The sequence below is a fragment of the Hemicordylus capensis genome, chromosome 6 (assembly GCF_027244095.1).
Source record: "Hemicordylus capensis ecotype Gifberg chromosome 6, rHemCap1.1.pri, whole genome shotgun sequence".
Taxonomy (NCBI): Eukaryota; Metazoa; Chordata; class Lepidosauria; order Squamata; family Cordylidae; genus Hemicordylus; species Hemicordylus capensis.
In genome coordinates, this window is record NC_069662.1 from 45,466,749 (window position 1) to 45,491,878 (window position 25,130).

At 44.9% G+C, this 25,130-nt stretch overlaps 1 protein-coding gene across 5 annotated transcripts in view; it reads left to right on the forward strand.

Annotated features, from left to right (window-relative positions):
- The window catches only part of LOC128330036 (Golgi-associated RAB2 interactor protein 4-like), a 120,383-nt gene extending 96,328 nt beyond the window's left edge, over positions 1–24,055 (forward strand). For 2 of the 5 annotated variants that reach the window (XM_053262189.1, XM_053262190.1), the window contains 6 exons: positions 4,369–4,608; positions 8,267–8,466; positions 12,109–12,358; positions 14,623–14,930; positions 18,928–18,977; positions 23,874–24,055. In XM_053262189.1, the coding sequence (XP_053118164.1) occupies positions 4,411–4,608; positions 8,267–8,466; positions 12,109–12,358; positions 14,623–14,930; positions 18,928–18,977; positions 23,874–23,977 (1,110 nt within the window). In that variant the 5' untranslated portion in view covers positions 4,369–4,410 and the 3' untranslated portion in view covers positions 23,978–24,055. Of the gene's footprint in view, positions 1–2,231; positions 2,550–4,368; positions 4,609–8,266; positions 8,467–12,108; positions 12,359–14,622; positions 14,931–18,927; positions 18,978–23,873 lie in introns of those variants that run through there. The other 3 variants (XM_053262187.1, XM_053262186.1, XM_053262188.1) reach the window with 3 other exon arrangements.
- The last annotated feature ends 1,075 nt before the right edge of the window (positions 24,056–25,130 follow it).

Genomic DNA, 25,130 nt, shown 5'->3' on the forward strand with positions numbered 1-25,130 from the left:
CCACTGATTTTAAGGGAGAGGAGAGCTAGTCTTGTGGTAGAGAGCATGACTTGTCCCCCTAGCTAAGCAGGGTCCGCCCTGGTTGCATATGAATGGGAGACTTGATGTGCGAGCACTGTAAGATATTCCCCTCAGGGGATGGAGCCGCTCTGGGAAAGAGCAGAAGGTTTCAAGTTCCCTCCCGGGTTTCTCCAAGATACGTCTGGGAAAGATTCCTGCCTGCAACTGAAGAGAATACTGAGCTAGATAGACCAATGGTCTGAGTCAGTATATGGCAGCTTCCTATGTTCCTATGGCTAATCTGCTGTCCATCATATGCTGAAATTTTATGTTTCCGCTTTGCTCTTATCAATTTGTTGAGCTTTTGTGAACAATGCACTCATCCCTATATTATGGGGCAATGCCCTTCCCAGAGAAGCTCGTCATCAGAGCTTGGGCCTGAGGGCCATTCCAGTGCTGATGCCAGCATTTTGGGTCCTCCTTGAGCAAGGCAATCCCATGGGGCCCCTTGTTAGCCGGCAAGATGCAGGGTGTGCAAATCAAGAGTTCTCTTGTGCTGTCTCTCAGCAACTTGGAGGCTTCATGCAAAGTGAGAGTGGTGGTGCTACAGGTGGTCGTGGAGTCCTGGCAAATATCCGAGCTTATTGAATTGTAGGAAATGGTGCAAAGCACCCTGTTCTCGTCAACAGGCATTTATTTGCATTTTCCAGTGGGCATGACAGGCCTTGACAGAACTGAGTTATCTCGTGGAGAAGCTGTAATGTTACTTTAGTAAGTATTTGAGGGCATATCTATTATGTTCATGATAGTCAAGTGTTTTATTGTGTGTATTGATCTGAATTATTGCATTGTATGGTTGATAGCTGCCTCAGATAGGGATAATGGGGGTGGAAAAGTGAAAACAAGCTAAGCGCTTCTAGGGAAAACAAAGTTTCCCGAATCAAGGGAAACACTTTCCAAGACAGTTGAGGTCTTCTCAAAGTGAGCTAAAATAAGCTTTGCAGAACTTGATCAAAACCCCAGCTTCTTTGTAGACTGCATTGAACTAGGCCAGCACAATACAGTTCACCAAGCCAAATGCAACCCACCAACCATCTATGGCAGTCCACAAGAGGGCCCAATAAGCCTCCTGTGTTTGCTGCCTGCCTGGGACAGCAAAAAGAAGCAAAATCTCTTTCAGACCACTTGCTCTCTCTTAAGAACTATTGCCTGTCTCCAGACTGACCTGCCAAGCGCATTTGCAGGGCCACCATCTGGTCCATCCAGTAAATTCTTATGTTCTCAAAACTGTCATGTTCTTTGGCAAAATAATGAAAGCTGCAATTAGGAAAACACACTGCTGGTCACATCTAGGGCTGCAACTGCGTTTATGGACGGAGAGGCTACATGGCAGGGTCACCACCCAACCATTAGGCAAGGTGAGGTGGCAGATTTTTGTACTCTGTTGAGGGCAGAAAATTGCCAATAAGTAAGATTACTCAAATTTCACCATTATGGTCAGGACACCATTGTATTTTCTGCCTCACCCAAATGTCTTGGCTCATAGGATGTTTGAGTTGGAGAGGACTCTGGAATTCTTCTAGTCCAAGCACCCTACACAGTGCAGGAAACTGCTACAGTCCCCAACAGGACTGGGTCATCCCCGTGTGTGATCCAGCTTCTGCCTCTGTTTTTACCAAGAAAGGGCATCCATTTTAATGGAAGATAGGAAGCTGCCTTCTATCGAGTCAGACCATGATCCATTTAGCTTAGTATTGTCTACCCAGGCTGGCAACAGCTTCTCCAAGGTTGCAGGCAGGAGTCTTGCTCATCCCTATCTTGGAGATGTCAGGGAGGGAACATGGAACTTTTTGCATGCAGGCATACAGGTGCTCTTCCCAGAGTGTTTCCAGCCCCTAAGTGTTCTTACAGTGTTCTCACAGGTAGTCTCCCATTCATATGCAACCAGGGTGGATCCTGCTTAGCAAAGGGGACATGTCATGCTTGCTACCGCAAGATCAGCTCTCTTCCCAATGTATATGTACCGCTCAGAATTGGTGTAAGCTCAAATGTGACATCTGGATGGTTATGCCCTGGGATGGGACCACTTCACCATGAATAATAAGAGTGCTGGGCAAGGAAACTAAGGTGACCAGGGACCCAAGAAACCAGAAGCCTTCATATGGGGCCTAGGGACACAAGAGGCTGTGACAGGTTGGTGGGAAAGGATGCAGAAGGCTGGATTTCACAGATGAAAACAAACCCCGACATTTGGCCTCGGGTAACTCAGTTTCTTTTTGACTCGCTTTTTGTGGTGGGGAGGGTCTGCCAAGGTCACGAAGCTAAGCCAGGTCTCCCAAGACTGGAGATTGGATTAGTGGGAATAACTGAGATATGCCCCTTATCCTCACCCACCCAACAATGCTGAGGCTAAAAAGGTCATAGAGACAATGGTGACATCACAAAATTACCCTCCTCTGTTGACCCACAGGAGGATGAGGTCTAGAGCTAACAGCTGTGGACAGCAAACATTGAAGATCATACATTACAAACTACAAAAAAGACTGTTGGTGAGTCGCAGATTCAGGGTTGGGGTGTTTTTTTGGCAGGGATGAGGGGAAGCAGTGGGGGTTGATAGCCAGGGTTACTTCAAATGATAATTTGAAAGGCAGCCCACTGATAACAGAGGCTGGGAGATCTTGTAGATGATAACTGTCTCCTAATAACTGGCAACTGTTAAGCTTTCCCTCCCAACCAGGAAAAAGGGATTACCACTGGACTCCTACAAAATGAAAAAATAGATACTTTCAAACACAGAATGGCCTGCTTCACACAGTCATTTAAATCTAGATTTAATGTGGGTTACCAACATTAGCGTGATTATGTGAACCCACACCAAGGCATGAACATCAGATTTATCTTGGGTCATAAACTGCCTTGACACTATCACACTAATGTTGGTAACCCACATTAAACCTAGATTCAAATGACTGTGTGAACTAGACCAACCTGTTCACTATTCTAAAACCTGCCTGTACCCTGAGGGTTATTAGAATAAGGTTCATTGTTCCCCTCAACTGCAACTCTTGTCCAAAAATCCTAGGAGCCAAATCACACTGTGTGATATTTACATCACTGTGCGTATACATCTGTGTGTGTATACATCAATGCTCTGCATGCTGATGGTGAGAGAGGCTCAGATGTTGAGCATGCAGGACAGGGCCTTCTCAGTCATTGCCCCCAGGCTTTGGAATGCTCTCCCGGCTGACATCTGCTCCTCAGTCTCCTTGAAAGTTTTTAGGAAAAAAGTAAAGACGTGGCTCTTCACCCAGGCTTTCGAATGAAAGTATTGTTTTAATCGCCTTGAGACTGTTTTAATGAAAGGTGGTATACAAACCTAACAATAAATTAACAATACTGAACTGAACTCATTTATTATTATTTACGGTCAATGACCAAATAAAAATTAACAATACATTTTAACTGCTGCTGCTTTGTGTTTTATGTATTATTATTTTTAATGGATTTTTAAAATTTTAAATATCTGTATGTTTGTATTATGTATTGTTTTAATTATATTGTAAACTGCTTTGAGATCAATTTTAATGCAAAGCGGTATATAAATAGAATGACTGAATGAATAAATGAATGAATAAATAAATAAATTTGGAATGATGCAGGATGGCCATAAACTATTTGAACTGTGATGGCTCATTCACATCATCACTGGACATTGTAGTCAATGAGTGAACTGGCTTGTATAAATGGGAAGATCCCCATCTGTCTTATGAGCCAAACACCAAGAACCAGGAAGAACCACATTTCCATATTTACCCAGCTCTTCCTCCAAGGAGATCAAGGCAGTATACACTGTCTAGTCCATTTCATACAGCTGGGAGAGAAGGACTTACCTACAAGAGCCAATATTCACGTGATGCAGAATGAGGTGGTCGACTTTTGGCTGCAGGGAAGGGAAGAGGTCATGTTTGTGAATACTCTCCCGGATGAAACACAGCCATACTTAGCTGAGCCTTCAACCTTGATTTGCTAGTTTGCAATATAAAGGAAGTTATGCAGGCAAAGATAGAGCACCTCCCTTGTAGTGCTGAATTCTACCACCTCACTCAGGGCAACCTGTAGATTGCTCCATGGCTTCCAACAATCTCTAGGTATATAGGTAGTTGCCTCATACTGAGTCTGACCATTGGCCCTTCTGGGTCTCCAGGGTTTCAGGCAGAGATTTTTCCCAGCCCTACCTAGAGAAGCCAGGGATTGAACCTGGGACCTTCTGCAGGCAAAGCAGGTGTTCTGCCGTGGCGCCACAACCCCATTATCCTCTGACAAAGGTGGAACTTGAATTCAGATCTCTCCCACCCTCTCTCTATGCAGGACTAATGCAGGATCTCTGCTCCCTAAGGTCCTGCCTCCCACATGTCTTCTTTAATGGCACGCCATGTTGGCTTAGGACGAGGGAAGATGTTAAACCCCAAGCTGTCCAGTTTCTCAGGAGGAGGCGACTACGGCAAAGGACTTTTTGACAGGGAGATAGGACCCCTGCAGAGCCAACTCCGCCTAGGGGAATATGACTTACTCAAGCTGGCCCCTATGTTGGAAAGTGACTTCGTACAGGTAACTTTTCACAGACGGGATGGTTCTCCTGGTTGCCAAATGGTTTTTGTTCTTCTTCGGGCCCCAAAAGGACATCTCCCTAGAAAACAGCTGGAGAGTAGAAATGGTGTGTTTGCTGCAGGAGGGATTTAGCTTCGTGCCACTGACTATGTTAATTTGGCCTGTGCTCATTGGATTTGGCAGGGGTGGCTCCATTACATTCCTTGGTGGATGGCTGGAGATGTCAGAGGTGGGTGTGGGGGCTTGTCAGGTGGGCAGGGAGGTCAGGCACAGTTGCACTTTCTTCCATGTGATGGGCCAATTTGGCATCAAAGGGAGAAGTAGCATCCAGTCTCGCCCACTCTATGAAACATGTTCAAGTCTTAAAAGGTAAAGTGTGTTGTCGAGTCGGTGTCGATTCCTGGGTCCCACAGAGCCCTGTGGTTGTCTTTGGTAGAATACAGAAGGGGTTTATCATTGCCTTCTTCCACGCAGTATGAGATGATGCCTTTCAGCATCTTCCTATATTGCTGCTGCCCGATATAGGTGTTTCCCATAGTCTGGGAAACATACCAGCGGGGATTCGAACCGGCAACCTCTGGCTTGCTAGTCAAGTCATTTCCCTGCTGCGCCTTTAGGTGGCTTAAAAAAGCAAAAAAAGGAGATGGAGGCAGTTAGTTTACTAGTGCCTCGTCTTCTGAACCTAGAGCAGGGCAGGCTACTGGAGAGTAAAACTGAATATTACTATTAAAATACTGCTTTTCAACAACAACAGTTCTCAAAGTAGTTTAAATCATCATCATAATTGGTACCTTGCCCTCAAATGGCTAACAGTCTAAACATCAAAGTAGACACCAGCAACAGCCAGTGTAGGAACACTCTGCTGGGGTTGAATAGGGCCAGTTGCTATTCTCCTGCTAAGTTGTCTCTTTGCTCAGTTAGTAGGAGTATAGTAGAACATAGGAAGCTACTTTATACCAAGACAGACCCTTGGTCCATATCGAGTCAGACCCTTGGTCCATCTAGCTCAGTATTGGCTTCAAAGACTGGCAGCGGCTTCTCCAAGGTTGCAGGCAGGAGTCTTTCTCAGCCCTATCTTGGAGTTGTCAGGAAGGGAACTTGGAAGCTTCTTCATGCAAGCATGCAAGTGCTCTTCCCAGAGTGGCCCCATCCTCTGAGGGGAATATCTTACAATGTTCGTGCATGTAGTCTTAGTTCAGACAGTAATCATAAGGGTTCGATCACAGGGGTAATGCAAAATGGGAACATGCGTGTCCCAATTTTTGTGTGTAAAATGTTGGAGGGTAGATTATGCACATCATTTAAACTATGTTTGGTATGAGGTATGGAGGTGGACAACAGGTAACTTGTGGTCATTATGAGGCCTTATTATCCTAGGCAACACTTTCAGGCTTTAGAGTGGGGATGACAAATAAAGCAGGAACACTATGCATTACCTTTCTACACATCCGCTTACCTTTCTTAATGGTTTTAAAAGCACACTGGCTCTTGTTCACTGGCTCTTGTTCATGGCTGCCTACAGAAGTTCCCTCCCGCCACCACCTGTTTTTGAAACGGAAGGCAGGATTGACTGAAGTGTGTTCCGAAGCTTCTGGAGAGTGCTTTCAGAATATGGACAATCCATACCGATTGTTAAGAGGTGGCAATTTATAATTATAAAAGTCTGAGGTCCAAATAGGGTGAGAATGAAAAGCCCGTTGTCACTGGAGAACAACAAACTATTAACAGGCTGGTGGTCATGCTTTATTTATTGTGCATGGACCAGTCACCATGGTTTTGCCTAACCGGGCACCTGCTGAATGATCAGGGCTTAACAAAGGTGATTCTTAATTACTACAAATGTATCTCTGGCCTTGGAATGTCGTTGCCAACTGCTAGTGGGAGGGGCAGACAGAGAGAGAGAGAGAGAGAGAAAGACTCTCATTTCCAATGTGAAGCTAAAACCGGTCATGGGCCATAAATTTCTGTGGACATTTCTCTAAAGAAACCTGCAATTGTTGACAAATTTCTATGGACCAATGGCGGAGGGGGGCATTGTTTTATCCTGGCATCTCTGTGCTGAAAGACCTGTATAGGTGTTTCAGCACAGAGCTGCAGAGGTGAAGCAACAACTATTGGGCTGCAACTGTTGCTTTTTTAGGAATCTGAGGTAGGGTTATCACTGTGCTGCCTGCTTGGTTAGTTTTTTCAGTTTCTTCAAACCAATATGATTTGCTGGGGCATATCAAACAAACAGCGATTACAATAATGCCCAAGTCGGGGCGGTCCTTCCATGAGGCAAGGTGAGGCAATCTTCTCAGGCAACAGATTATAGGGGTACCAGGAAGGCAGAGGAGGATGCATGCACCAGGGCAGTATGTGATGCCCTGCTCCAGGGGCATGGAGGTCTTGAGCTGCCACTGACCCAGTGCTCATTGCAGGAACTGGACCCTGCTAAAGCCACCTCTGGAAGTTCCTATTGTCCAGATAAGCTCCTTTGAAGCAACACATTAAATGAGGGCTTCCTCAAGCTCCAGCCATAAGCCCACATTGGTTAAATAACCTGTAATGGAAGACCAAAATGAACCAATTCGAGCCAAACAAACAATTAGCTAAAGTAGGAATCAAGAACTGGAAGGATCTGGGCCAGATCTGGCCGCCTCCCCCACAAGGGTTCTACTTCTTCCTCCAGTTGCCTTCCTAGAAGCAAGCAGTGCCTGTGGCAACAAGCTAAAGTTGCCAGCAGGCCATTTTTGAAAGTCAGGAGTTGGCCCTCCACTCCATACTCCATCTTCAGAACAGCCAAACTAGACAATATGCTGATTGCATGCTTAAAAAAAAAAAGTAAACAGCAGCAACCTGATCCACACTGGAACCATAGCAGGGAAGAGGAGAGCTTTAATTCTTTGCCTCCACCAGGGTCCCATTCTCATTCCAGCACCCTGTGACTGCTGTTTGCCCTGGGAAGAAATCTCCCAAGTTGCACCAAGTTGATGAGCAAAGAACTAAGATCAGAAGGAGATTTTCTGACATCAGTAATTCAGTTGCTGCTGAAAATCTAGTTTCTATATCTAGTTTCCCTCACCTCCTTATATGCAAGTGTGTGTGTGTGTGTGTGTGTGTGTGTGTGTGTGTGTGTGTGTGTGTAATCAATTAATCAACAGAAGGCAGGTAATGACTCAACTAAGCATTCTTTAATTGGACTGCAGCTTGCCATTAACCCAGGTCATGTATTGCCTGACATTTTCACACACACCCAAATTAAAACAGGGAACAATCCACCAGGGAGTTATTCACACATGGCTTCATGCTGCGGGGTTAATGTTGAATGAAGTCACTTCGAATCACACTCATGGCATTGAGGGAAGCAGCCCCTCCCCTCTGCTTTCAGGTTTTATTTTGGTACAGGTTCACATTTTTCCAGCCACCTAATAGCACAGCGGGGGAATGCTTGACTAACAAGCAAAAGGTTGCTGGTTTGAATCTCCACTGGTACTATATCGGGCAGCAGCAATATAGGAAGATCCTGGAAGGCATCATCTCATACTGCACGGGAGGAGGCAATGGGAAACCCCTCCTGTATTCTACAAAAGACAACACCATAGCTCCGTGGTTGCCAGGAGTTGACACTGACTCGATGGCACACTTTACTTACTTTACCTTTTCCTGTTCTCTGCAGGTCAGCAAGCGAGGAGAGGTGATTGATGTACATAACCAAGTCCAGACGGTGACTGTCGGTGTCGCCTGCACAAGCTCTGCCCTGCAGATCCCTAACGTGTTGCTTTTGGCTCGCCCCATTTTCGCCCCTGAAGAGACCTCACCAAAGTTGAAACCCTTGCTCCGCCATCATACAGCACCAAAAAGTTTTGAGCTCACCAGGTGGGTCAGTCCCTGCCTCTCCATACTGAAAATCCTGAGATGCTGTTCTACTGTCCCAGACCTCCTAACAGATACAGGCTGACATCCAGACGAATATCTCATGTGTTGAAAAATGTCGCGTATGTGTAGTGGAGGAGATACTATTTTTGCCAGTGCCCTCTTTCCTCTGCAGCCCACTGTGCCTCCTGAAAATACATCCCTGAGAGTTGCGGGACCCTCAGGGACATATTGTTGGGAGGCACAGGTAGCTGCAGAGGAAAGGGGACACTGGCAAAAATTGCCTTTCCCCAACACATGCATACAACATTAGTCTGGATGTCAGCCAAGATTGCCCTTTATAGACAGCGGTGCAGTGCCTTTGACAGGCCAAAACTGATGCTGTGAAAAGCCTCACTATTTAATTTTTGCCTGTCATGTAACTATTCCTGGACAGAAGGCCTTGTCCATTTATTTCCCCAAAAGGTGGCAAACCTACAACATAGACTTCAAGCCCCTTTGTGGCACTCAGGTCCAAAGATGGGCAAGTATTTGGGGCAGACAGGTAGGTGTGGCAGGTAGAAAACCAGTAGCATGGCAGTGAGAACAGCTTCCAGAGCTTAACCTGGCTAAGCTCTGCTTCCTGCCTTGCTTGGATTTCTCATCCTCCGGGCATTGCCAGCAATATCGAAAATCAATTTGTCCAGTGGGTTGTCCACTCACCTTATTCACATGTTAAATATAATACCTATAAAAGCTACGAACTACATGTAACTTTTATGTAACTATAAAAGCTACATTTGAGTGTTGATCAATCTTATTTATTATTTCTCTGTGTAAACCTCCCTGAGCCATTTTTGGAAGGGCAGTATAGAAATCGAATGAATGAATGAAGGAATGATCTGTACATATGCACAGCTATTCACATATTGGATTCATTGTACATAGGGATCCAGTCTCAGGATCCAGTCTCATTGGGTCCATAAGGATCCAGTCTCATTGGGTCCATAAGGATCCAGTCTCATTGGGTCCATAGGGATCTAGTCTCAGGATCCAGTCTCATTGGGTCCATAGGGATCCAGTCTCATTGTACATTGTCACATAGGGACATTGTTACATTGTACAGGTGAAACTCAGAAAATTAGAATATCGTGCAAAAGTCCATTAATTTCAGTAATGCAGATTAAAAGGTGAAACTGATATATGAGACAGATGCATTACATGCAAAGCAAGATAAGTCAAGCCTTAATTTGTTATAATTGTGATGATCATGGAGTACAGCTCATGAAAACCCCAAATCCACAATCCCAGAAAATTAGAATATTACATGGAACCAAGAAGACAAGGATTGTAAATAGAACAATATCGGACCTCTGAAAAGTATACAGTGTACTGTGCTTGATTGGCCAGCAAACTCGCCTGACCTGACCCCATAGAGAATCTATGGGGCATTGCCAAGAGAAGGATGAGACACATGAGACCAAACAATGCAGAAGAGCTGAAGGCCGCTAATGAAGCATCCTGGTCTTCCATAACACCTCATCAGTGCCACAGGCTGATAGCATCCATGCCACGCCGCATTGAGGCAGTAATTGCTGCAAAAGGGGCCCAAACCAAGTACTGAATACATATGCATGCTTATACTTTTCAGAGGTCCGATATTGTTCTTTTCTACAATCCTTGTCTTCTTGGTTCCATGTAATATTCTAATTTTCTGGGATTGTGGATTTGGGGTTTTCATGAGCTGTACGCCATGATCATCACAATTATAACAATTAAGGCTTGACTTATCTCGCTTTGCATGTAATGCGTCTGTCTCATATGTCAGTTTCACCTTTTAATTTGCATTACTGAAATTAATGGACTTTTGCACGATATTCTAATTTTCCGAGTTTCACCTGTACAAAGGAATCCAGTCTCATTGGGTCCATATGGATCCAGTCTCATTGGGACCATAGGGATCCAGTCTCAGTATCCAGTCTCATTAGGTCCATAGGGATCCAGTCTCATTGTACATTGTTCAAGGGATCCAGTCTCGGTTTTGACTTTTCAAATAAATGCATGTCATTTACATGAAAATAGGGGGCAACAATAGGGGACATGAAAATAGGTAGGCACATACAGGGGCAACTCTTCCATGAGGCAGGTTGAGGTGATTGCCTCAGGAGCATCAGTAAGATAGCAAGATGCCCTTCTGTCCCCTGCTTTTTAAAGAAAAGCGGGGGAGGAGAATGCACACACAAGGTAGTGCACACACCTGGTACCCTGCCCCAGGTGCACAAAGGCCTTGAGCTGCCATTGTACACATACACTATTCTCATGTTCAGGTGTGTGTAACATGTGAATAGTCCTAATGTATGCTGATTAATGGGCAGGCAACCGAGGTGAGCTAGGAAGTAAGAGGAGACAAAACCAGCTTATTTTGTGGCTATATGTGGCAGAAGGAGAAAACCGGAGGCAGATTTATATTGTGGCAAGCAACCTCTTTGGATGTGCAAAATAACTTTCTCTGAAGATGTTTGTCTAATCTGCTAGGTGAAGATGCTATAACATACCACTTTGGGGAGTGCGGGCTGCAGGCTGGTGGTTTGTATCTGGGCTAGCTGGAAGATCAGATTTGTGTTCTAAGTTGGCAAGAAGGAGTCTTGAGGGGCTCCAGAATATGCTGTTTGGCAGCCTCCAGGAGGGATGTGCACGAAAGCGGTTCCGAAGCCCTTTATGGGTGGGCCTGCACTTCTTCCTGTTAGTTCTGGTAAAGGGGGCAGCAGGGAGGTACACTGCCACCCCAATGGACTTCCTAAAAATGGAGCACCGGAAGGGGAAGAGCGGTGGGAGGGGTAAGTGCACCTTCCTCTGCCCTTGAAGCAGCACTGCCCTGCCTTCGAGTCTCCCGTGCCCAGTTCTGTGCGCGTCCCTAGTCTCCAGTTTCAGGGCAGGGTGGCCCCTCCCTGCCCTTGGCCACCAAGGCCATGTCCCAGCAAGCTCCATAGCCAGACTGTGGGCAACGTGTGAGCATGTCACCAGAGCAACTGCAATTTGCCACGATCTTGAAGGGGGCCTGCCAAGCGCCATTGTGCCTTCTTGGAATGGTCTGTCCACCATTTAAATCCCTTTAAATGCCATGCCAGCACGTCTTCTGACCGCGATTGCACTGCCCACCTCCTAAGAGCTCCACAACAAAACTGTCCCGCACAAGCATGACTCGGAGTGGGTGGGGTGGGGGTATTGGGTGGCACGATTTCCCTATTCCTCAGTGGCTATTCCTCAGTTTCCTGTTATCCCTCCAGTGGCTGTTGCTGGTGACTACCTTATGCTTCTTTTTAGATTGTGAGCCATTTGGTGATAGGGGACCATATTTTATTTTATTTTATTTTATTTTATTTTAATTTAAAATTTTTTTTTTTTAATTTTGATACCGCCCCTCCCAATTTGGCCCATATTTTTCTATGTAAACTGCTTTGAGAATTTTGTTGAAGAGCAGTCTATAAGTAGTAGTCATAGCAGTTGTCATCATTACTCAGGCAAGGGAAGGGAACATGGCCACTTCCTCAGAGAGGATGACTTCCTAGGAGGGCAAAGTTGGAGGAGATGAAGGAACTTCCCCACCCCACAGTCCTGTCCTGAGACACATGTGCCCACCTCTCTCCTCCCGCTGTCCCTTCCCAGGCTTCTTCCTCTGCATTTTGTCAAGATCTCAATCCACAATGCGGAGAGGAGGCAGCTGCGATTCAAGCTGGCCAGCGGCCGCACCTTCTACTTGCAACTCTGTCCCCAGCCTGGCCTGCAAGAGGACGTCTTCCTATTGTGGGTCAAGGTGGTCCACATGCTACGCCCACCCTCGGAAACAATATCTGAGTCAGAAGAGAAGCTCAAGGACCCTGGAGGACATGGGGAGGCTGTGACTCAAGGGCCACAGGTATGCTCCCCCTTTATTTATTTATTTATTTATTTATTTATTATTACTATAATTAATTAATTAATTATTATTATTAATTTTTACTATTGATGATGATAATGTAGCATTGTCATTGCACATGGCACTTTACAGAATAATATCAGCACATAGTTCTATAGGCCTTAGTCACAGTTAGGTTGGATTGTTGCAGAGAGGGTTTCCAGCCCTCCATGACTGGCCTGGATTCTCCAGGAATCAGCATCCAGGTGACTATTAAAACCAGTCCTGGAGATTTGAATGGCTTGATATTACAGTGCAAAACATTGGGGTGAGGGGGAGAGAATGTTTAGAGAAAAATCTCCAGGAATAGCTTCAGTTAGAGCTGGAAACCATAACCACATACTGCAACCCACTGCATAATAGGGTTGCCCTTTAAGAGTATTTGGGAATTTCAACTGGTTCAGAATATCACATTTAGGGATGTGGCAGGGTAGGGTGGGAGGCAGGCATTCCTGAGAGCAAGTGATTGCTGTTTTGATCTGCATTGGCCTCTGTTTGTTCCTGAGCTCAGTTGAAGGTGCTTCCGATTGCCAGCGTGGTGTAGTGGCTAGAGTGCTGGACTAGGACTGGGGAGACCTGAGTTCAAATCCCCATTCAGCCATGAGACTTGCTGGGTGACTCTGGGCCAGTCACTTCTCTCTCAGCCTAACCTACTTCACAGGGTTGTTGTGAGGAGAAACTTAAGTATCCTGCTCTGGGCTCCTTGGAGGAAGAGCGGGATGTAAAAATAAAAATAATAAAAATAAAGGTGCTTTTGATTACTTTCAAATGCCCAGGATATTTGGACAGTCTCTCCCGCTATGACTCTGCCTGTCCACTTTGCTCATCATCAGAAGCCCTGCTTCCTGTCCCACCACCTTTGGAACTTTGCTTGATGGTGACATAAAACATGGCCTTTTCGGTTGTAGTGTCCAGGCTGTGGAACTCCCTGCCCCATGTGACTTGCCTAACCCTACCCTGATGGCATTTCACTATTTAGTTTAAACATTCTTATTTCACTGTGTTTTGAGTTCATTGTTTTTGCCATCCATGTGCTATTCCTTGATTTTTAGTGCTTTGCACTCTGGCTGTTTTTATTATTTGGGTTTTAAATCAATTGGATTTTTAAAAAGATTTTGTTTAATCCATTGCTGCTTTTCATTGTTTTTGCAATTCATCCACAGGCCCCTTTTAGAGTCAGAAGACAGGAAACAATATTCAATTCAATTCAATTCAATTCAATTCATTTGTATACTGCCCATCCCAGAAGGCTCAGGCTATTCTATTAGATAGATAGATAGATAGATAGATATTTTCCTGTTTGAAGCAGAGCAATAAAAGACAGCCCCTTCCCTCTGCTGTTTTCTAGGCTTGTGCCCAAAACATTTCGGAGGCCATTTTAGAAGCCTCCGAAACATTTTGCATCCAAATTTACCAAACACACCACAATTGGAACATTGAGACTCAGCAGCAGGGAGCACAGAAAGCATAATGGGATGATGGGGTAATGGAAGGGGGGGGGGCAGCACCTGGAGGGTCCTTGGTAGCACCCTGGACCTTTGTCCTCCCTGCTCCATTATTTCTAAGCACCTGCTCACTTTTGCAGGAGGCTTTACAGACAGGGCTGTTACCCCGAATCTCCTCCAGAAGAGCGTGTGCATTCACACACCAGCCAAACTTACCCCGAAGTCCATTCGAAATCCTTGGAAACACTCCACATACAAATCGGACTTTGTCTTCCTCATTCTAACTTATCCTGATTTTTTCTAGGTTTTTAAAAATGCTAGTTTTAAGCAAGTTTTTCTGAAAATGCTGGAGCAAATAGGGAGAAGAACTGATGTAGAATTATTAACATAGTAAGAGGGAATTCAGATATATGCTTTAGAAATCTCCCCCCAGCCATTGGCTAGAAGGAAAACACAGAGGTATGCGATGTGAACCTGCACCCCTCCCCCCGAGAGCAGAGGGAAGAGGCTGCTTCCCTCAATGCCGCAAGTGTAATTCGAAGAGGTTTCACTCAACATCTACCCCACAGCATGAAGCCATGAGTTAATAACTCCCTGCTGACTCCAAGTGATTAGAGCAGGAGGGTTCCTGGGTTCCTTGCAGAGCCTACATTATAAGGCTGTTGTAAGTTGTGTTGCAATAATGTGTGTGAATCAGAACATTTGAAATGTGCTACATAAATGATGTATTATGAAGAAGCATTGCTTGGTGCTGACCCTCCTGTTCTCTCTCTGCCCCAGAGCCTGGCATCCTTCAACTCAGAAGACAAAGTGAGCATTCACAGTGTGTACTCAGCTTCCGAAGCATTCAGCGAGGCAAGGGACAGGCACGATATGGCCTCCTCCTTTGGGAGCCCAGCCACCTCCCGACCCCCCAGCCACTCCCTACTTCTTAGCCCCTCTCCGGCCACCAGTGAAGAAAGGGAATCTGAGATCGCCAGCTCCTCGCTCTTAGTGGATGTGCGGCTAGAGCAGCCTTTGGAGCGTCCTCCCAGTCGTAGGAGCCACGGCAGTGAGAAGAAGGAGGCTGGAGAGCCTTCCTCCAGCAGGTACCAGCTGATGGGATGCTGGGGAGGGGGCAGGGGCAGGAGTAGAACCTGGATCGAAACTGCAGGGTTTGAGCCCTAACAACCCAAGGAGCAAAATATACACAGGTGACTCCTCTAAGCTGATAGGTACCCTACATCAGTTTAGACTGGTTCGTCGGCTGTATTCCTTCCTGGAAAGAGAGAATCTTGCCACAGTTATACATGGAGGCTATTCACACGCACAAGCAAAACTGGGCTAAGGGAGCCCAGCCCAGTTTTGCATGCACGTGTGAACCCCTGGGATCGAGATGATCCTGGTGGCACCACGGTGGCAAACCCGCCTATGAAGCCTCCCTTTAAAACAAGGCTAAGGGAGTGAGCGCTCCCTGAACCTCGTCTTACCGATCGTCTGTCAGCGGCAGCTGCAAGTAACCGTGGCTAGTAGACACAGGGAGGGGGGGTCACCATAATGTGCTGTGCACTTGCGCAGTGCATTATTGGGACTCCAGGGGGCAGCATGATGCGAGGAGATGCTTCCCAACTCCCCGACCCTCGGAGCAACTGGCAGCAGCAACCGACCCACTAATACTAAACAAATAATATTTCTATTATTTATGAGGGCACCAGGCTGAAGCCATTTTATTCACAGAGGCTTTTAATATTACTTGCTGTTTGCAGTTTTTACAATTACAACTACGATTGTTTATATACTGCTTTTTAAACAAATTGCTACTGCTTCTGTGATCAATTTCAGGTGTTTATGATGGTGCTTAACTTTTTATTGTTTTTATCAGCTGCATTTGGATTATGTGATGACTGTATTGATCCAGTTAGGGTTTTTGTAATCACTCTTTTTATGAATTTTATAAATGGTGAGATGCTTTTTCGACTGCAAAGTTGAAAAGCGGGCTATAAATATTTCAGCATATAAATAAATGATGTATGTAGATGAGGCATGTCACAAAGATGATGGTGCAGGAGCAAATTTCCATGCAGATGAGGAAAATGACACAGGCTTCCTCCTACGGTGAGGAGGAAGACTAATAATCCGTTTTGTGTTGCTCCTTGCCTTCTTTATTGTTATATGCCACAGCCTCTATTTCTAATTATATCACATGAAAAGGAATGCACATAGCCATTTGCTACATATGGATGAAAGAAGGGCTCTTAAGCTAAGTATGCTAATTGAGACCACAGTATTATGCCTATGATTACAGTGATGTGCAACCTTTTTGTTCTACCAAATACTGCACGATTTGGGCATTTTTCTATGCTTAAAAATTAAGGTTAATCTAGTGCATGTGCAAGTTAAATGGTATTAGTAATTGCAATTTATGCCACACATTTCTCATTTCTTAAAGCAAAGTAATGTTTGAAATAACAAGGGTGGTTTGGAGCATAATTTGAAAATAAAATGAAGTTTATAAAATGTGTAAAGATAAAACAGAATGGGTTCTAAAGAACCCTCGGGTCCCACTTTATTACTATGATAACCCCTAGCTTCTGAAATAATCCACATATTTCCAAACTGAAAACAGCTTTCACATCTGCAGATTTCTGAAAAGCAAGGCTCTCAGAGAGAGGATGGGGTGTGCTCTTATCCCAACATGGAGGAGTTGAGGAGTTCCCAAACTTAGGTCCCCAGATGTTGTTGGGCCACAGCTCCCATCACCCTCCAGCCACAGTGGCCATAATGAGAGTTGTAAGCCAACAACATCTGGGGACCTAAGGCTGGGGAAGCCCTGTTGTAGTCTCATTTAAGGTTAAAGTTAAAGGAGCTGGTGTCGACTCCTGGCGCCCACAGAGCCCTGTGGTTGTCTTTGGTAGAATACAGGAGAGGTTTACCATTGCCTTCTCCCACGCAGTATGAAATGGTGCCTTTCAGCACCTTCCTATATCGGTGCTGCCCGATATAGGTGTTTCCCTTATTCTGGGAAACACACCAGCGGGGATTCGAACCAACAGCCTCCTGCTCTCAAGGCAGGGGACTTCCCGGCTGCGCCATTAGGTTAGGCCTGTTTAAAACAATCAGATTGGATACTTTATGATAAAAGGTGACTTGTACAAATTGGCACCGATTTTACTGATGCACTTTACGAAGTAAATAGTGAGCCATGGAGGAGCTGTGTGTGGTAGCTGCCGTACCCTAAACATCCCAGCAGTTGTTAATAAAACTAGCAACTCTGGAGATGCCTCACAGCTTTTGTAAGATGTTTAAATAGCCGAACCTGTTTCATACCAGGTAAATGCATCTTTCTTGAAAGATGGTTGCCCTTTCTCAATTTCACGGATAGAAAAAAAACCCCATATTCAAAACGTGAAATATTTTTATTAATTATTGTTATTATTATTTTTGTTTACACAGTCAGGCAGGTGTTATTGACTGGTTTGTTTTATCCAGACATCGAGTCCTTCCCAAGGACCTGGGATGGCTGAATTTTATTGTCAATTGTTATAGATATCGTTGCAGAATATAGGCTGTTCCCAGTAAAGCTGCTTTTTGTAATTGGCTGATGGTGATTTCTGTGGCCCCTATGGTGTTGAGGTGCTCTTCAAGGTGTTTTGGAATTGCACTTAGGGCGCCAATTACTACTGGGATTATTTTGGTCTTCTTCTGCCACAGCCTTTCAATTTCAATTTGTAGATCTTTTTATTTTGTTATTTTTTCCTATTTCTTTTTCTTCTATTCTGCTGTTTAGAGCAGACCTGCACAACATAAGGCCCAGGGGGCAGATCTGGCCCACAGGGACTTTTTTGCTGGGCCCAGGGATGGCCCAAAGTTTTGTGGTGCCTGAGGAGAGGAGCAGAATCCTGCCTTGCCTTATGGCCCTGGTGCGAGTCAGTCAGCCTCCTTTCAGAATTAACCTTTGCAAAGTTTACGAGGAGCTGGAAGGAGGAAAGTTTGCCAGCAGCCTCTTCCTCTTTTCTTTTGCTGAGGGTAACAATTGCTTGCATTAATTTTTAAATGAGCAATTATTGCTTTCGTTTATATTTAATAATTAATGTTAGTTTAATCATTAATGTGCTGAACATTAACTTTGGCCCTCACACGCCAAGTCATTGTTGGTTCCAGCCCACCGGGTTTTTTGAGTTGTGTCATTGCTTTAGCGTAAGATGCTGTGGTTTACCCCCTGCAATGTACGGGGTAGGGGAGTGCAACCCAGACACCACCACCTCCTCACTTCTACCAATAATTTGTTTGACATATAACCGAGTAGTCAGGGGCGTAGCTAGGCAAGAGGGGGCCACATTCACCCCTCCCTCCAGCAGCCCCTTGGAATGAGAGAGATCATGAAGAAGATAGGGAGGGGTGGAACTGGGGGGCCCTCAGGAGCCCGGGTTCTTTGAACCCATCTGCTCAATTATAGCTACAACCCTGAGAAGAGTCCTACAATCTGTCATTTAGATTGCTTGTATTATTATTTATTTATTATTATTTATTCGATTTCTATACCACACTTCCAAAAATGGCTCCGGGCAGTTTACACAGAGAAATAACAAATAAATAAGATGGATACCTGTCCCCAAAGGGCTCACAATCTAAAAGAAACATAAGATAGACACCAGCATTGCAATAGCCACTGGAGGTCCTGTGCTGGGGGTGGATAGGGCCAGTTGCTCTCCCCCTGCTAAATTGAGAATCACCACGTTAAAAGGTGCCTCTTTGCCAAGTTAGCAGGGGTTATAAAGTGGCCCTGGACATTGACATTAAAAATCCAGATCTGACTCTTTCAAAAATTGAAATGAAACCTGATTGATTCAGATAAACCTATCTGAAGTGTCATCCGGATTTCAGTTCCAGTTCCCATTTCTCCTGGTTGCAATTCCAGAACCAGGGCATTAACACAATAGTCCTGAGGGGTGGTTTTCATAGCATAGCTCTGCATCCTAAGGTGAATTTTGCACCGTGAACTTTGCACAGGTTGTTAAGATTGAGGTAGGGGTGTGTGTGTGGTGGAATATGAGATCTGTTGAATCAAATAGAAGGGTCATCTGATGGAGGCTGTTCTTGTTTCAGGGTAAACAATAAGAGCAGCAGGGCCAGCAGAAGCAAGTCTTCCCGAAGAGGTAAGAAATGCCAAACGCAGACCACCACAGAGAATGAATGAGATGTTGCAATCCTTTGGTTGCTCACCAGTGAGCCCTCTACTGCTCAGTGGCAGCTGCTGCCTGTTGGGGCTGGTGGTGGGCAAAGGGAGGGGAGCCAGGGGTAACCATGGGTGGGGTCAATAGCAGGCAGGTCCAACCCCGAGACAAGATACATAGAAGTGGAAGGGCAATCACCAGCCCATGGTTTTCTCCAGTAAAGTTGTTTACTTGGCTCAAAATCTCCATCATTCATACCAGCATGGGGCTGCTGGCTATTAAGTGCTAAATTTGCCCCTCAGTTGGCTGCAAGTAAGGCAATCATAACCTTAGGCTGGTTAACTGTAGGTGTCAGTTTGGGAAGTAACAATGTCCTCTCCCTCGCTCTTGAAAGCCCCCCTGCCTCTTCTTGCCCTCAGTAGCTCCGTCCCTTTTGTCAGCATTGCCTCCATTTCCCCCCCTCCTCGCAATCTCAGCCCTCCCCTCCCCTTGCAGGACTAGGCTAAGAAGACAACCCAAAGAGGGAAGAGGGGGGTGGATTCTTGAGCACTTATTTGCGGTTTCACTGCATTCTCACTTTTCAAACTGCTTGAAAATACTGCAAGGTATTTCCCCCCACCCACTCACAGAGAGGCCACTAGTTTTCTTTCTTCTCATAAATATGCACATGCACATGTACACGTACTAAATAAATACATAAATAAATAAATTTACTTGGGAGTAAGCACCCAAGAATTCATTTCTTGGAAACTGTATAGAATTGGCTGTAATTTTATGCAACATTTACTTTATTAGATTTGAAAATTAGGCCATATAGATCACAGACTTGAGCAAAGAATTTATGCTGAAGAGCTCTCCTTTCAATACTAGTACCACGCACACACACAAAAAGTTAAACACACACAAAAACAACCAACAGCAAACAAAAATGGGTATAAGGACTAATGGACAGAAGTGCAACTACTTTGACTGTTTTGGACTTGCCTGGTTTCCAAGCTGTGTCTTTTAGGTTACTTATAGATAGAAGGCAATAATCTCAGAATTCTTAAAAATTAAAAACAAGTATTTCTGTATTAAAGACACACATTTCAAACAAGAAAAGTTTGAAATTGTCCAATTAACAATTTCAATTAAAATATCATGTTTTATTTGGAAGCTAAAAAAAAACCCTCAAGAGAAAGATGGGGAAGCTAGCAACAGACTTTCCTTAAAGTGCTAGAAACGGGGGAGAAAGGAGGTGGCTGTTTGTTATGAAAATAACTCTCCAGAGGAAGTGTCAGTCCACCATATTCCATCCTTTTCCCACCCCATTTTCTAGATCTCTGAATGTTATGAAGATGTGCTAGTGAAATGTTAAAAGAGAAAAAAGAAAAGCAAAAAAGAAACACTCCCAGCAAATGCTGGAGAAATCCAATACCTTCTGGGAGCTTGGCTGGGTTCCTACCTTTTCTGAAATCCATTTGCATGTAGGGATGTGTGCACAAACCTGTTCAGAGGTCCTTTTCTGGACCACCAGACAGGTTCTGAGATCTGGCGGTTCGGCCATAGTGGGTTACCTTTAAGGAGCGGAGAAGGTGCCCTTCCCCCCACCCCCCGGTGTTTCCCCTGCTGACGCTGTGCTCAGAATTGCAGTGCAGGGCGGCAGCGTAACCTCTTGTTGCCTTGGTCAGCGTCAGACTGGAAGTGGCCAGTGCACATGTGCACATTGCGTACATGCACAAGCCACTTCTGGTCTGATGCTGACTGGAGCGGCAAGAGGGTACACTCCTGCCCTGCACAACAATTTTGAGCATAGTGCTGGTGGGCAAAACGTGGCGGGGGGGGGGGGAGGAGAGCACCCTTCCTGAAAAGTAACCCGCCACTGAACCGGCCTTCTGCTGGTTTCTGCATATCCCTATTTGCTTGAAAACTGAGCGCCCCCATTTTGCACACCAACACAATATGCTCTCTCTGATAAAAACAGGGCTTTCTGCTTCCTTCCAGCCCCATTCAAAAACTTATTTGCCTCCAGGTGCTCCTGATTAATGGTCAGGTAAATCAGTCATAGCAGAGCCTTTCCTTATTGGCTGAGGCTCCTGAAGGACTAGCCCACCTGGGCGCTTTCCAGATTGCACCCTGCAATGGGGTCAGGGCAAATCTCGGAAGTGTTCTTCCACACTTCCTGTGTTGTGACACTGCAGTCTCTATGCTGACAGCAGGGTGCCTTTCATATTTCCGATGCCTTATTTCGAATGTAATCACTGTGATATAGTGCTATGACATCAAATATCTGGTGTAAAAAGGTTGCTGTTCTTTTGAGTTGTTAGTTTCCGAGAGACTGCTCCCCCGGCTGTTTACATTTCAAATGCGATTTGCCTGAATGGAAGCATTTTGCTGCTGTTGAGCAGCTAATCTGGAAAGTGCCCTTGTGACGACAAATACAAATTTGATTATAGGCTAGGCGGCTTTTTAATATTAAAATTGGAGAGGGAATTCTTATGCTGAAGTTATCCATCAAGGGCATAGAGTCTCGAGCCCACCATAGCCACACAAACTGCAGGTCCTGGAATAGTAGAGGGGAGAGATAGAGAGAGAGAAAGAGAAAGAGAGAGAGAATGCCTATGTAACTGAATTCAAAATGATGCCTGCAACTTTTACTTATGTGAGAAACATGGCAACTGCAGGTGGAGTTTGCCCCTACACAAGAGCCACTGCTGCTACTGCAGCTGATACCCAACACCAACCCTATCATTCATCTCCCCAAGCAGCCTCCTCCAAAACAAACTTGTAGAATGGTCACTTCCTCTCACTAATACCCACCCCCCCACACACACACCCTTCTTTCCACTCATTGTCAGTGCTTCACATATTCCTTAACCCTCCTTTGGTCCTTCTAGCGCTTCACTTCATAACTCACTCAAGCCAGGGATCAGCTGTGCAGAACCTAATTTCCAATGCCAGTGCTCAGCCTGTGGATTCGTAAAGCCATTCTAAAGAAAAGAGTGCATTTGAGCATGTGCAGATACTTTCCTTTTACCCCACTGAGAATCCACTTCCTGGGAGTAAGGAACAGAGCTTTCAGGTCAAGGTTTTCAACCAAGTTTCAGCCCCACAACTATCATTTTAAATATGCAGCAGTAGGTACAATGCCCATTCTTAGATACTCCTATATCACTCCATCTATATCATCCTCTCCTCACCCACCACTCTTCTCCCATCCATATCTAGCTAATTTGTTTAACCAACCATGGTTTCATCTGTCCTGCCATCTCTGGGAAAACTCGTGTCTTGATTTTATACCAGCTTCCCTGCTGTGGCTTCCTACAACGAATTTCGTTATTTGTTTGCTGGTAGTACTGAGAATTCTGTTAAACATATATTACCTCTTTTTGTAGGGCTACAAAATAGTTCTACAAAAACTATTCTAACTGTATTATTCAGTAATATTCTTACTGAATATTACAGTACAATGCATACTGCGTCAGAAAAATAAGGTCATCCACGCAGCTGACTGCTGCATAAGTTTCCCCTGAGGAGGGGAAATAGTCACTGACACCATTTTAAGATTGTGGTATAAATTTATAAACCCAGGCTCTTAATATTCATTCGTTCATTCATTCATTTGATTTCTATACCGCCCTTCAAAAATGGCTTAGGGCGGTTTACACAGAGAAATAACAAATAAGATGGATCCCTGTCCTCAGAGGTGTATCTAGGGGAAATAGTGCCTAGGGCAAGCACTGAAATTGCGCCCCCTGTCCAATCATCTGACACCCATCTGATTCTCTGTACATAGTGCCAAACTGAATATGTGTACAGTGACTTATTATTATATTAATTTTTTAAATTAATTTTAAAAAATTACCTGTAGCCCCTTCAGGGGGCTTCCTAAAGGCTGGGGGGGGGGTCTGCAAAGGTTTCCCCTCCCCTCTCTGGCCTCTAGGGCCTCGCAGGGACCATTTCAGCATGTGCAGTGGCCATTTAAAAAAAAAAAATTTCTTAAATGGCCACTGAAAACAAAATGGCGATTGTGCATGCTCAAATAGCCTCTGTGAGGCCTGGCATAGCCTAGGGCCTCACAGAGGCCATTTGAGCATGCGCGGTGGCCATTTTGTTTTCAGCAGCCGTTTTAATTTTTTTTTTAATTTTAGAAAAATGGCGCCCCCCTTCAAGTGGCACCCGGGGCACGTGCCCTGCCTGCCCTACCCCTAGATATGCCCCTGCCTGTCCTCAAAGGGCTCACAATCTAAAAAGAAACACAAGATAGATACCAGCAACAGTCTTTGGAGGTACTGTATTGGGAGTGGATAGGGCCAGTTACTCTCCCCCTGCTAAATAAAGAGAATCATCGCGTTAAAAGGTGCCTCTTTGCCAAGTTAGCAGGGTACTGTTTTAATAGTTTGATGGTTTTTAATAGTTTTAACGTTGTTTCAAATTTCAAATTGTAATTTTTTAACCTTTTTACTTCTTGCTTTTACTGTTTTTGTTGTGAACCGCCCAGAAACTTACGTTTGGGGCGGTATACAAATATGATAGCTAGATAGATTTAAAAAATTAAAAATTCATATTTATCTGTCTTTTTTCCTTTTTGATCTTCTTATCTGCCCTCACTCCCTCTCTCTCAACTTGTGTGTCTGTCTCTGCCTGCTCCTTTAATCTCCATCCTTCTTATGTATTCCTCCTACCTGCAACCCCCCCCCCCGCCACTACCACCACACACACACACACACACAACACACACATTCCTCATTTAAACCAATGGGAGGCAGGGCCTCTTTTATTCTGAAGGCCCCCTGGGGGAGAAACTTCAACGCTGGTACACTCTCTGGTATGCATTTAAATAGGACTTTTTAGCTGTGTGGGTTTGAGTATTTTCTGATATCTGTGGTTTCTCTGCAGCAAGTGGCCGAAAGCCCAGCAAGATTGTTTCCCTCATCAGATCTTGCTCTTGGGGGAGCCGGAAGAAAGGGAGCAAATCCCGGAGCAAAGGAAAGAAACGCTGAGTGTATCCAAAAGGGAAATGAAAGTGCAGGAGCCTCTTCTTCACCTGATGTTAGTAAAGTGATTGGTTATAAAAACAAGTCTGTCTTTGTACCGAGGGTCAAAGAATTGTGGGCAAAGGTCCGGATGGAGAGTGTGAAGTGGAGGGTGGAGTCAATGTTGAGGGGCATCACCCATTAAGGAATCAAAAGGCTTGGCCTGTCTTTCACGCCCCCAAGTGTCATAGCCCTGCTCCAGACAATCAACAAACACAACTAGTAAAACTGTTTCTGGACTGTACCACTTCAGCTCAGAAGTGGGTGTAGTGAGTCTGATGTGTTTGAATGTTTCCCATCAGAAACAGATTTCCTTGATGCAGAAATGCAGGGAGGGAGAAGGATTCAGCCTGCCTTGCTCTCTCAATAAATATGTTTTCCCCCACTTGTAAATATATAGTTTGTTGTTACTTCTGGGAAACCTTTCAAATATGCAACTCCCCACCTCCAATGGTACAGCCAGAAAAAGCTTTCCTATTCATTCTGCTGGCTGTATCAACTGAACTTAAATCACTTTCATGCAAGATACCTAAATTGTTTTTTTTTTAATTTCCTCTGCCCCCACAATGAGATTGTACTGACCTGTATTCCATATGCATGTCCAGATCAGATGAGTAGTAGAATATTCACAATTCTATGGATTATTTTTTGAATTAGAACATAGTGTTACATAGCCCTGTTCAGACATCATGTTGCATGTGATTTCAGGTGTTTGTGCACATGTACATGTTTTTGTGTGGATGACTGTACCCGTATTTAGTTTAAAAGTGAACCTAGGCACTGGCCCACTCAAATGCAGGGTACAGATAGAAAGTGAACTGCTGTATATGCGTAGAACATATGAATATCTGTACATGCATACAGATGTGTATGTGCATACACTCACTGTACACAGATTGCATGAGGGTTGAACATAATGAGAGTGTTCTTATGACCAGCTCTACCTGGGCTTATGCAGCCCTACTCAGGTAGAGCTGATTATGAGAATCACCAGGATCGCACCCCTCTACCCCACTCCCGGGTTGTGTGGACAACTAGGCTGCTGGCAGCTCTTCCTGGACTGTTGGCAGCCATTTTAACCATAGAGGCTGGAGGAAGGAGCAGCCCAGACTCTAAAGTT